The following is a 13,680-nucleotide window of genomic DNA, read 5'->3' on the forward strand; positions in this document are numbered from 1 at the left end:
GTGCCAGTCCTTTTAGACATCTTTCTATGTATATGCACAACAAGATGTATGCGTTTTGCATAACTTCTGCCAGGACTGGGTAAATCCTATGTCTGCAAATTTTACATAAATGGCAACATACTATATATGGATTTTTCCCCCCAATTTAAAACTAATTTTCTAATTTTAACAAGTGGATGTATAGTGTTAAAAAACAAAATTCAGGGACTTCCCTGGTGATCCAGTGGTTAAGACTTGGCGTTTCCACTGCAGGGGGCATGGGTTCCATCCCTGGTCAGGGAACTAAGATCCTGCATGCCACACGGCGAGGCCAAAAAAATTAAAACAAAAACCAAAATTCAACCGAGTAGATTTGAAGATCTAATGGGCTTTATTCAATGATTTATGAATCAGGCACCATCCTGTCTAGCAGCTAGAGGGGTCCTCCCAGGGGTTGTACAAAATGGAAGGTTTTTATAGGAAGAGAGTGGGGCAAAGGAGCTATTATCAAAAGAAAAGAAAGGATTATTTTTTAGGTCAGGACATCTTCTTTGGGGGGGAAAGAATAGCAGGGGTTTTAGCATTCACATTACCTCTTTTCCTCTGGGGGACGGAGCAGGTCCATGAGACAGGCTGCCTCATTGGTGCTGACCAGACAATTCCAGACTGGTTGATTAAGATTACATTTCTGGATAGACCTAGAAAATATTATATTTAGCGAGGTAACTCAGACAGAGAAAGACAAATACTACATGATATCATTTATATGTGGAATCTAAAGATAGTACGAATGAGTCTATATACAAGACAGAAATAGACTCACAGACACAGAACACAAACTTACGGTTACCAAAGGGGAGAGAGAGGGAGGGAGGTACAAATTAGGAGTATAGGATTAACAGATACAAACTACTATACATAAAATAGAGAAGCACAAGGATTCAGCACAGGGAACTATATTCAGTATCTTGTTATAACCTATAATGGAATATAATCTGAAAAACAATAACTAAATCATTTTGCTGTACACCTGAAATTGACACAATATTGTAAATCAACTATACTTCACTAAAAGAAAAGAATAAATAGTAAAAAAAGATTACATTTCTGGGGAAGGTCGTAACTGCAATAAAGTCAGGTATCAAGTGCAGGTTTGATACCATGGACTTTAGCACAAGTGGTGCCATTTGGGCCTGTGCTTTTCTCTGTAACAATAGTATTTCATTGTATGACGGTACCCTCATCCACATAACCAGTTCTTTATAGATCATTGCAGGTTCTGGAGCAAGGAAATCTTAGTAAGCTTTTTTTTTTTTTTATAAACTTATTTTAAATTGCTTTCTTCTCACACCTTTGGGAAGATCATGTGCCTACATTTATTACTTTAGTTTGTTCACTCATTTCTTATTATTTTTTAAAGCAATCTTTTTTTAAAAACGTATTTATTTTATTTGTTTATTCTTTTCGGCTGCCTTGGGTCTTTTGCTGCACGCGGGCTTTCTCTAGTTGTGGCGAGCGGGGGCTACTCTGCGTTGCGGTGTGCGGGCTTCTCATTGCGGTGGCTCCTCTTGTTGCGGAGCATGGGCTCTAGGCACGTGGGCTTCAGTAGTTGCAGCACGCGGGCTCAGTAGTTGTGGTGCATGGGCTTAGTTGCTCCGCGGCACGTGAGATATTCCTGGATTTATTGGCAGACGATCCTTAACCACTGCGCCACAAGGGAAGCCCCTTGGTAAGCTTTTTCACCGAACCTCACGCTTTCTCACTTTCCTTGCAGCATGCGCTCGACGCTGACAACGCAGGAGTAAGCCCCATAGGAAACTCTTCTAACAACAGCAGTCACTGGGACCTCGGAAGTGCCTTTTTCTTTGCTGGAACTGTCATCACCACCATAGGTATCAATGTATTTGCAAGTATCTTTTCCTCTGCAGGCCCTCCTGAGTAATGGCACTAAAATCAACATTTTGTCCTCATAGAATACATGGCAGCCGGATGTTCAAAGGATGCTGAGGAAACACTGTCAGATTAATGCAGTACTTGTGTGGTGACTTTCAATAAAAGGCAGAGCAGAATGAAGAATTTCATTTTTCAAAATGAAAGGCTAGGGAAACTTTCATTTGAAAGGACCTCATGGAAAGGTTAGGGTAAAAAATGAACCTCTGAACGATCGGTTGAACTCTGATTGCTCAGTTGAGCTCCAATTCTTTTTTAAAAAGTGTACTTTTTATTGAAGTTATACATTAAACAGCCAAACTGTGTTCCACAAAGTTTGTTACGTAAAACAGCAGTCTCTGCCCCTCTCCTCCTTTTTCACCTCCCCTGGGGCAACCCCTTTCATTTCTTTTGCACGATTATTTTGGTATTCATCTCCATGTCTTTAAATGTCACACTGGTGTTACACTTCCCGAATTTTATTTTAGAGGTGATTTCTTGACTTCCCATTGTGGAAGATGAGGAATCAGTTCTCTTCTTCCTCCCCACCCCACTGTAGAAGGGCTCTCTTCCCGTCCTCTTTCCTTCCCAGTATAGTTTAATTAGATCAAAAGTGAATGTGAATAGTTGCATTATTTTGCTAGGTAAATGCTCCTCTTCCAACTGGTCATAAGGCGAGCTATGATTACTTCCTTCCTGCACCAATTTTTGTCTTTTGTCAATTTTTGTGTCTTTTTTCTTATACTTGAGGAGTTTTGTATTTTTGCCATAGGGATTAAACGATTTGTCATAGGGGTTAGCTTTATAATTATAATCGCATATAATAACCTTAGTGTTCTATTCTTTAAGTAGTATCTGTTAGTTCCTTATTATGGGTGATGACACCTCTTCTCTTTCTCCACCACACAATTTTAGTTGACACCATCCTTTTAATGTTTACTTTTACATTATTAAATATGCTTAGGCTTCTATTAGAAGATTTGCCCACTTTAATAACTCTTGGCTCTCAATTATTATATATAATGCAGTCAGGGAACTTACTCAGCATCTCAACTTCTTTTCTTCTTCCACTATCAATTATTACTTATTGTATCATTCTGTAACATCAGGGTGTATATTTCACATTCTGCTATTCTGTTCTGCTACCTGGGCACTCCCATTTGTTTCAGTCATAGTTCTACAGTTAAATATTGTCGGTGTTCATCTCTAGCCCTGGTTTTCATCATGGTTTTGCTATAGTTTTTGTCACCATCACTTGCTTGGCTGAAACTCTTCTTCAGGTAGTTGCCTTCAGAATGGCTCCAGGGAGCAATATTCCCTGGGTTCTTGTGTTGTTCAAAATGGTCTTATACTTGAAGGGCAGTTTGGCTGGAAATGAAACCCTTGACTCACATGTTCTTTTTTAAGGATCTTGTTGGATCTCCACTTTCTCCCAATGCTTATGTTGCTGTGGAGAAACCTGATGCCAGACGATTTTTCCCTTTTATAAGTGACTTGCTCTTTCTGCTCAGCTACTCAAAAGATTATTTCTTTATCTTTCATCTGATAACGCTACCAGGTTTTGTCCCTTTTATTTCAGGAAAGTTTTCTTGATTGCTATTTTTAAACATTTTCTCTGCTGTATGATTTTGGTTCTGTTCTTTGGGGATTCCAGTTATACATCTATCATCACTTCTTTGCTTGTCTTCTATGTCTAGTGTTTTCCCTCTACTCCTTTTTATCTTTAAAATTTGGTTTTCAACTTGTTAGTATTATCTTCTTTTTTTTGTTATTTTTTCACAGTGCCTACTCTGCCATGTGCTCCTTCCAATTTTGTTTTCATTTTTATGATCATTAGGGGACTTTTTTCTTTCCTACTTTTTCCCTGCATTCTATTAGCTCGGCTCACATTTCATCTGCACTTGTTATCTCACCATTTCCTCCCTGATTTCTTGCACCTTTGTGGTTTCTCTGTGATGATTCTTAGAGGTGATTACTTCATAGTTGTTTACACTTTTCATCTGGTTGGGGCAACATTTTTCTGCTGAGTGTCTCACATTCACTGGTAAGTTTTGCTGCTCTTTCACATTTTTAAAAAACGGAAGCTTTATATTTATGCTGGGCCAGTTTCTTTCTTTTTAATTTTTTATTATTTTTTTGGCTGCGTTGGGTCTTCGTTGCTGTGTGTGATCTTTCTCTAGTTATGGCGAACAGGGGCTGCTCTTTGTTGCAGTGCATGGGCTTCTCATTGCGGTGGCTTCTCTTGTTGCAGAGCACAGGCTGTAGGTGCACAGGCTTCAGTAGTTGTGGTGTGCAGGCTCAATAGTTGTGGTTCGTGGGCTCTAGAGCACAGGCTCAGTAGTTGTGGCGCACAGGCTTAGTTGCTCCGTGGCATGTGGGATCTTCCCGGACCAGAGCTCAAACCCATGTCCCCTGCATTGACAGGCAGATTCTTAACCACTGCGCCACCAGGGAAGTCCCTGGGCCAGTGTCTTTTTCACATACTTGATGCCAAATGAACTGGATATTCCTGGACCAGCTCTCTGCTGAACATTTCCATGGGCTGGGGAGAGCAGAGCAGGAAGAAGCAGGTAACCTTTCTGGTAGCACATGCCAAGACTCTCCTCTTTCCTGTTGTCAAAGAGACAGAGTGCTTCCTGCAAATATGACCCATCTGTGTTATTCTCTGTATAGCTCTGCCTCTTCTGTTTTCCTGGATCAGATCAAGTTTAGGGGGGCTTCTGCTGCTCTCCCTCTTCACCCTACATTCCATACTTGGTACATATAGGGATATCTCTTTTGAAGTTCAAGGTGAGACACTCACTTTCATAACTGGATTTTTTTTTTTGCGGTACGCGGGCCTCTCACTGTTGTAGCCTCTCCCGTTGCGGGGCACAGGCTCCGGACGCGCAGGCTCAGCGGCCATGGCTCACGGGCCCAGCCGCTCCGCGGCACGTGGGATCCTCCCGGACCGGGGCACGAACCCGTGTCCCCTGCATCGGCAGGCGGACTCTCAACCACTGCGCCACCAGGGAAGCCCCATAACTGGATTTTTGCAGGGACTTTCTGAGATTTGTACTTCTTCTCTGTATTATTTTCCCATGTTGCTTCTTTGCAATCTCATCTTCTTTTGGTAATCCTTACGTATATTGTGGAATCTGTAGATTGCATCCCTCTCCCAGCTCTGCTGAAAAAGAGTTTGAGAGTTATCTGCCCTCATTTACTAGTGAAGTAGTGAAGTCACACTACAATAAAAACTCTCATTCAGAAGAATGGGAGACACACAACAGTCACCGGTTCATAGCAATGTTGGACACACAGTGGGATGCTCTTCTACCCTCGAAGTGGGAGGATTCCTTCATTAACATTTGTTTATACTCTTTGGGAGGAAATCTCTCTCATAGCTCAAATCTCTCAAATCTCATAGCTCTCTGAGGCCCAGCTTTGCCTTCTGGGAGGTTTTTCCCTCTCCCTTACTTTTTGGTGTTGGAGAGTATGCCTTTTTGGGGGGATGGCATCTTTGACGATTGACTTCCTATTGGCACAAGTTTCAGAAGCTAAGCGTTGTTTAGAGGCACAGGATTTTGTTTATGGTTGTAGACCTCCTCTTTAGGGCCTGTGTTATTTTTACATTGGTGCAATCAAGAAAGTTATGTGCATTAAGAAAACTAGAGTCAGAGAGAATTGTCATTCCTTTTTAGAAAGCCTCTTAATCATGTGATGTACTAGGTTCACGCTTGCAAATCTGCAAACACATTAAGATCAACTATTACAAGTAGTAGAGGTGTGCGTTACGCTAGTGAGTCTAGGGCCTAGAAACCTTTCAGACACTCCAGACCAGATTAGGTCATATTTGTCCTCAATCCCACAGCATCCAACAAAGGGGGCAGGATGATATGGCACCATTTGGTGTAATGGCAGACAGTGCTATACACCTCAACATCCCCCGAGGGCATCACTGTGGTAGATCAGAGAAGACCAGTGTCAGGTTAGATTGTGTTCAGTGGTCTGGTTATTAAGATGGGGAAATGTGTCATGTGTTTCAGGGGGATTTATAGTAAAATCATTGAAATTGAGAAAGTCTAGGCCACTTCAAGAAGTACATTTTGGAAAGTGCACCTCCAGTGCCCAGGATTGGACACATGAGACCTTAGTGTATATTAAACAAAAAAGAAAATTCTAATATTCTTATTTTTATAAAATGGCTAAATCAGTGGCCTATATGATGCACTGAAAAACACTATAGCTACATTGGGATGTGCGCCCATTTATTGTGTTAACTCACGAAGATCCCAAGGGCTTGGTTTATTGAACAGCTGTGTTCATTGACCCACATGACATTATGTAACTGAGGAATGGTGGTTCCAACCGCCTAAAGAGGAACATTTGACGTGTAACATCTTCTGCCCCTTTTAATGTGCTTACACTGGAATCTTTGAGTTTGTGCAAATGACTCAGTTTCTGCTGCTTGGCACCCATTCACTTACTCACTCTTGTCCTGATAACCATTTCCCTAATGGTCCCCTTCCCCACACTTGGCCCCCAGGCCACAGGGGAAGAATCATCTTGTCTAGACTCAGAAATCCAGTGCCTTTTGTTTACAATAACCAAGACATGGAAGCAACCTAACTGTCCACTGCCAGATGAATGGATGAGGAAGACGTGGTACGTATATACAACAGAATACAACTCAGTAATAAAAAAGTATGAAATAATGCAGCAACGCGGATGGATCTAGAGATTGTCATACTAAGTGAAGTAAGTCTGAAAGAGAAGGACAAATGCCATATGATGTCACTTACATGTGGAATCTAATACATGACACATATGAACCTTTCTACAAAACAGAAACAGACTCACAGACATAGAGAACAAACTTGTGGTTGCCAAAGGGGAAGGGGGTGGGGCAGGGATGGACTGGATATTTGGGGTTAGTAGATACAAGCTATTACATATAGAATGGATAAGCAACAAGGTCCTTCTGTATAGCATAGGGAACTGTATTCAATATCCTATGATAAACAATAATGGAAAAGAATATAACAAAAAGAATGTGTGTGTGTATATATATATATATATATATATATATATATATAACTGAATCACTTTGCTGTATAGCAGAAATTAGCACAACATTGTAAATCAACTATACTTAAATTTAAAAATGTGAATTAAAATTAGATTAGAACCATAAAAATAAGAAATCCAGTGCCTTGCATGTGCGTGGCCACAGCCCTGAGTTCAGAGACAGACATGAGATCTGGATTAGGCCAATAAGCAAGTCAATTCCTGGGCTTTTGCTTGAGCTTTGGAGGAAGTGACTTCTCTTTCTTACTGGATGTAAATTGGGAAAAGGATAAGCCTGGGGCCCTACCATTCATTTTTTCCCTTGAGGGTTTTTCTGCCTAGAATTCAGCTAACAGTAAAGAAGCGGGTTAACAAAAGAGGAGCGATAAGCAGGGTGCAGCTGGCAGCCTTCGAGCCTGGAATGAAGCTACCCACGAAGAATTAAGAAATAAATGTTAAATATCCTGCTATTTACTGGGGTCTGTCCATTTCTCTTCTTTCTTAAGCGAGTGTGCACTGGGTTTTATCTCGCCTAAGACTGAAAAATTCTAACCAATGCGCACTTATGGCTCAGAGATCACAGAGGGCGAGTAAGTATCCTCTGACCTCATAGCCAGTGCCTGACCCTGCTGGCCACTGCAGCTGCCATCTCCCACCTTCTTTGGGCTACTTGCTCTTGATTTAAAGTCTTAGAGCTTCCTATTGGGTAAGTCCCTAAGTTCATATGCTGGTGTCCTGGCAACCTGGGATGCTGTTGCCTCTATAGTGAGAGGCAGGACGCTGTGTCATATCTGGGCAAAGGACAGAGACCTTTCCCAAAATATGAAAGAAGGTTCAGGCTGAACAGGAAACTACTACAAAACAAGCGTAAATCAAAAACAAACAAAAATAAAACCCAACCCAAACCACAAGTCCACTTCAGTATCATGGCTCAGTGTTAGTGTTAGAGATTGGGTCCTTTACTATTCAATGGAGAAAATGCTGTTTTCTCTCTCACTTTGTCTTAATTGAAAAATAATGTGTTGTGAGTTGAACATCATTTAGCTGGCTAAGTTTTGACTCCAGGGCGGAGGGTCTTTAGAGAGTCATACCATTAGAGAATTCTAAAGAAAACATAAGTACAATGTTAGTAAGAATAATGAAGTGAGGAAATAAGGTTTTTTCCCCAGTTATTTAGTGGTAAATTCATTCATCACAAGTGGTAGCAAGGCTGATAAGAAAACTAAGAGCCTGCTAATTCTTCTGTTTCTTGCTGAGAAATTTTCCATCATTTAGGACACAGGCAGTAGAGCAGCTGGAGCTGAGGAACGTTTTCATTATTCGTGAAATACGCATACATTAGCATGCTTGCTTGGTTTCACATAATGTGTGACATAATTCGGTAAACATTTTCCCATATTACTAAGGTTCTTTGAGAAACATAAGCTTTGATGGGTTCCATTGGCTCTACTATCAATGCTGTCATCACATGTTGTTGGAGTCGTAAGCAGTTTTTACTTATGTGATAGTGTAACATCACGATGAAAATCTTTCTTCATGAATGGTGATCTTCATCTCTGGCTGTTTCCTTGGAAAGATCCCCCAGGGCTTGCTGTGTCAAAGGGCCTGGACCTTTTAAAGCCTTGCCAAATTGCTCTCCAGAAAGACTCTCTTGAGTACTATGTACTATGTACTATTCAGACACAGAAAAATGTGCTCATTATTTAGAATGTGTTAGAGAGGTCTTAGGTCTTTTCCTGAAAAGCAGTGATATTACTCAGTATCAGAGGTCCCTTTTATATGAAAATATCAAAGCTTCTTTTTTTTTTTAAATAAGGTTTTCTTGTGCTCAGCTATACAGGAAGATCTCCAAGTGTATGGCAAAAGGAAGAACACTCAGGCTCTTCTCCAAACCAGGAGCCATGCCAGAAGACTAGACTGCTGTCTTTGTTGAGGTCACTGTGCACCCTGTTCCCTTTCTCAGTAACTAATTCTGATGTGAGAAAGTCCCACCTGCCTCAATCATTGACTCTGCTGGTGGGTCTCCAGCAACTAGTTTTTCTAAGCTGGAGGAATGATACTCCTGTGTGCAGGTTCTTTCCCACAAACCATCACTTGTGGAAGGGCAGAAAATGATTGAGTTCTCACCAACAGCTATGGAATGCAATTAGATTTCATCTTGGAGGCATTTTTTTTTTTTTTTTTTGTCTTGGCCGCACTGCGTGGCATGTGATCAGGCTTATTCCCCGATCAGGGATGGAAACCATGCCCCGTGCAGTGGAAGTGCAGAGTCTTAACTGCTAGACTGCCAGGGAATTCTCCATTTGAGGCATTTTTGGATTAAGTCACTTGGCTCTACCCAGATCCTAGAGAGCCCCTCCTCAGGTCCCAGATGGCAGTCAGTAACTGTGTTCCTTGCCTGTGGCCTCAGTTAAGAGCTGTACTGGCCAAGGTACCGAGGCAGCTATTTCTACTTGACTAGCACTTGGGCTGGACGTTTAGCCCATGGCTTTGGGAATAGCTGTCACTGCGGCTAATACTTACTGGGTGCTTACTAGGTGCCAGGAACTGTGCTCCACATACGTTATCTCACTTAGTTTCACGTTAACTGCATGAGGTAGGTACTCTTATTTGCCTTATTTTACTAATGAGAAGACTGAGACCCAGGGATGTCAAGTAGCTTGTTCAGTATCTCAAGGTCGGTAAGCCATGGAGCCTAGCTTTATTCACCAGGACCAGCTACATAAGGCACAAGGCCCAGTGCAAAATGAAAATTCAGTCTTTTGTTAAAAGAAAAAGATTAAGAAGGACAAAACGGCAAGGGCAGAGCATTAAACCAAGCATGGGGCCCTTCTGAGTGTGGGGCTCCGTGTGACTGCACAGGCCACACGCCCATAAATGCACAGGCAGTAGGCTTTGAGAACATGTACTCTAAACCAAATACCAGAGCTGGATAGCACATGGTTTGCCCAAGATTTGACTTCGGCATGTAAACAGCAAATGGAAGAGTTTCATGTGCACCACTCAGGCCTGAGTCCTCTTGAAACACCAGCTTTGTCTTTGGAAAGGGCTTGGGCTGTTTTCTAGCTAGGGGTGACCAGAGCTAAGCACTACCTTGGTCCTTCTCGTTCACAACAGAATGTTCTCTCTGGGCTGGTCATCTCCTGCCAAAAGTCACCAGAAGCCAGTTGGTGGAGGAGCTCCTGGAACTTCTTCTGCTTTATGAAATCCAGTTCTAATGTCCTGGGCTAGTTCTTCCTGACCATCTGCCTCTCACTTCCCAGCCTTTGCTGCCCCATCGATACCCACACCCCAAATCCAGCTGTGGGCCCACCCAAGCCATTGAGTCAGCCCAGCCTGGGGCACGGGCATTTTGTCCTTTGTCCTGGTGCTATAGGAGAACAGTGGAGTTTCCGGAGGGAAAATAGGAACCAACCCTGTTTTCTCCTGGGGCTTAGTTTTCCTGGAGACACATAGCTTAGAAACGATTCCTTCCCACAGAAAACCTGGGTCAGGATGATAATTGTGGATCCTTACTGAGGGCTTATTCTTTGCATCACGCTTCACATGTATTTAATCTCCACAGGTTACTCAGGCTTCACATGTAACTCTTTAAGCTATAAGGTAGGTGCTATTAATAGCTCCATCATTCAGTCACGGAAAGCGAGGCAGAAAGGTAAATTGCCCAAGATCTGAGAGTTAGTAAGTGGAAGAATCAGAACAGGAATCCCCGCAGTCTCGAGTTCTAGAGCCACTGTTATACCTTACTTCAAAGTTCTATCAAGCCTTCTGGAAGGATGGGCAGGGAAGTCTAGCAGGCCCAGTACAAATAGAGGCAAACATCCAGGAATGTGGCCCTCTTGTTGCCTCCTGTTTAGAGCAAAGCTCTAAAATGTAGCTTCTGGAAATTTCTCAGAGTAACAGGGTTGACGGTCAACCTGGAGAACCATCTTTCCATAGAGTTCATCAGAGGCAGGGGACACAGATACACACACACACACACGCACACACACACACACACACAATACAGCATTACTCAAGAACAGCAATTATTTTATGTCCGATGTGAGGTGATGGCCTGAAATATATTTAAAGACTGATTTTGTTACCAAGTCCAAGCTCCCTCTGCTTGCCACAGGACAGGCCAATAAATCAGAGATGAGGTGTTGAGGCAAGGAATAACGACTTTGACTTTGTTCAGAAAGGCAGACCGAGAAGGTGGCAGACTAGTGTCTCCGATAAACCATCTTTTCGGGGTTTGGATGCCAGTTTCTTTTATAGAACAGAGAGGGGGAGGGGATGAGGAAGTAAAGTAAAAAGGCTATAAGACTTGCAAATGTTCCCTGAAATGGCCAGCCTCAGGGTGGGGATGTTTTAATTTCTTCTTTCTGGCAGCCATCCACAGGTGGACAGGGTCTGGATGTTTCCCTGAACAAAGGCACTTGGGTTTAACATTCAGGCAGAGGGGCAGGGTTCCCTGAGGCAGGCCATTGTGTACAGACACTATCCTTTTAGTGAACAAAAGCAACAGGAAGCAAAGGTTAAAGTAAAAGAAACAGATCCAACCTGTAGTCAGATTGGCTCTTCCCTGTTACAATTTGGATATTACTTCACTAGTGCCCAAGAACTTTGCTCTAATTTTATTTTAGTGTCTAGTCTGCGAAACACTGAACAAATAAGGAGCTGATTGTAATACTACTGCTAACACTTTGCATTGGTATAGCACTTTACAGTTCACTGATTTTCCCCACATTGTCCTTGAACCCCTCTAATACTAGGATGGGGGAGGTGAAGCGAGCTTAAGGCCAACCAGGTAGAAGGAGGTGGTATCAGATTTGAGCCCCATCTTCCCACTTTGCTCTCATGCTCCTAAGATGACACTGGAATGTCCCCTGAGCACAGTCCTTACCCAAGTGGTGGGACAGATCCTCTCTAAAAGCTGGAGGAAGGGGTGCAGCCCGTTAGGGCTAATAAGAGGCCTATTAAGCAGGTGCAGAGCCTCAGTTTGTCTGCCTGTGTCTGCAATGTACTTCTTTCTGAGATATTCAGACTAAAGGAAAACCTATATTCCTTGACAGTAATCAGGCAATTATGAAACAGGCAAGCAAGAGTGATAAATGTTTCCACAAATTACCAGAATATTTCCAAGAGTCACCATAACTCTGCATAAAGTGGAGCTGTATAGGCACATTTATTCCTTTTTTAATAGGGCTATCTTAATGTAAATTGGATTATTCTAGAGGGAAATGCTTACAAAATGATTTTGTCCAAGTTCCTGAAAACACCTGGGAAAAGTTCTGAGAGCCTTTGGTTTTTTTTTGTTTTTTTTTTTGCACAATTAAATCAAAAATCTTGGTGAGTAAAAGAAATGCAAGATTAGGAAGGCTTGCCTGAACAGTCATTTAAGAAATAGAAGCTATAATTTAGATGATTTGTGATAAGAGGTTTGAATGATTGTGACTGGAAAATTGAAAGGGAAAATAACCAGGTGACTCAACACCTAAAGGCAGAAAGCAACAGTGAGTTCTCCAGGCCTAGAAGAGGATGAATGATGGACCAGCCATAAACATTATCTTTACTCTGTTGCATCCCCCAAATGCCAGTAAGCCATGAGCCCAATAACTCACTTCTTGCATGGATTTAGAAATAGGCTCCACAGGAGTTGCCCTATATGGGAGAATAGTTAGGTGACTATCTAGACATTAGTTAGCAGAATGTTGCAGGATTCATTGGCATGAAAGTGAGTAACAAGTAATTTAGAGTCTCATCTCTGTATAATTTGTGCTAATGCTATAAGCCTTTTTCTTCCAGCACCACTTTCTTCAGTCCCGTCATACAGAGTAAGCGGAATACTCACTAGACGTGAGTTACTTACGTAATTGCAGAACTCTTGAGAATGCAGGTGTTGGTGTTTTCAAAGCACTATTTGACATAACATATGAATAGACCTGGCTATAAAAGGATTCTTTTGTATTTAAACATCCATTCCACCAACAAACATTTATTTAGCACCTGATAATCCTTGGTGCAAGAAGTGGGTGGGATATCATCTCACACTGGTCAGGATGGCCATCATCAAAAAATCTACAAACAGGGCTTCCCTGGTGGCGCAGTGGTTGAGAGTCCGCCTACCGATGCAGGAGACACGGGTTCGTGCCCCGGTCCGGGAAGATCCCACATGCCGCAGAGCGGCTGGGCCCGTGAGCCATGGCCGCTGAGCCGGCGCCGGAGCCTGTGCTCCGCAACGGGAGAGGCCACAACAGTGAGAGGCCTGCGTACCAAAAAAAAAAAAATCTACAAACAATAAATGCTGGAGAGGGTGTGGAGAAAAGGGAACCCTCTTGCACTGTTGGTGGGAATGTAAATTGATACAGCCACTATGGAGAACAGTATGGAGGTTCCTTAAAAAACTAAAAATGGAACTACCATACGACCCAGCAATCCCACTCCTGGGCATATACCCTGAGAGAACCATAATTCAAAAAGAGTCATGTACCACAATGTTCATTGCAGCTCTATTTACAATAGCCAGGACATGGAAGCGACCTAAGTGTCCATAGACAGATGAATGGATAAAGAAGGTGTGGCACATATATACAATGGAATATTACTCAGCCATAAAAAGAAATGAAATTGAGTTATTTGTAGTGAGGTTGATGGACCTAGAGTCTGTCATACAGAGTGAAGTAAGTCCGAAAGAGAAAAACAAATACCATATGCTAACGCACATATATGGAATCTAAAAAA

General features: G+C 42.3%; 1 protein-coding gene across 1 annotated transcript in view; it reads left to right on the plus strand.

Moving 5' to 3' along the window:
- The window catches only part of KCNK10 (potassium two pore domain channel subfamily K member 10), a 73,921-nt gene that overhangs the window by 21,958 nt on the left and 38,283 nt on the right, over positions 1 to 13,680 (plus strand). The window contains exon 2 of the mRNA XM_024736325.1: positions 1,754 to 1,871. Within this exon, the coding sequence (XP_024592093.1) occupies positions 1,754 to 1,871 (118 nt within the window). The remainder of the gene's footprint in view (positions 1 to 1,753; positions 1,872 to 13,680) is intronic.

Source organism: Neophocaena asiaeorientalis, unplaced genomic scaffold, assembly GCF_003031525.2.
Source record: "Neophocaena asiaeorientalis asiaeorientalis breed wild unplaced genomic scaffold, Neophocaena_asiaeorientalis_V1.1 scaffold152, whole genome shotgun sequence".
Taxonomy (NCBI): Eukaryota; Metazoa; Chordata; class Mammalia; order Artiodactyla; family Phocoenidae; genus Neophocaena; species Neophocaena asiaeorientalis.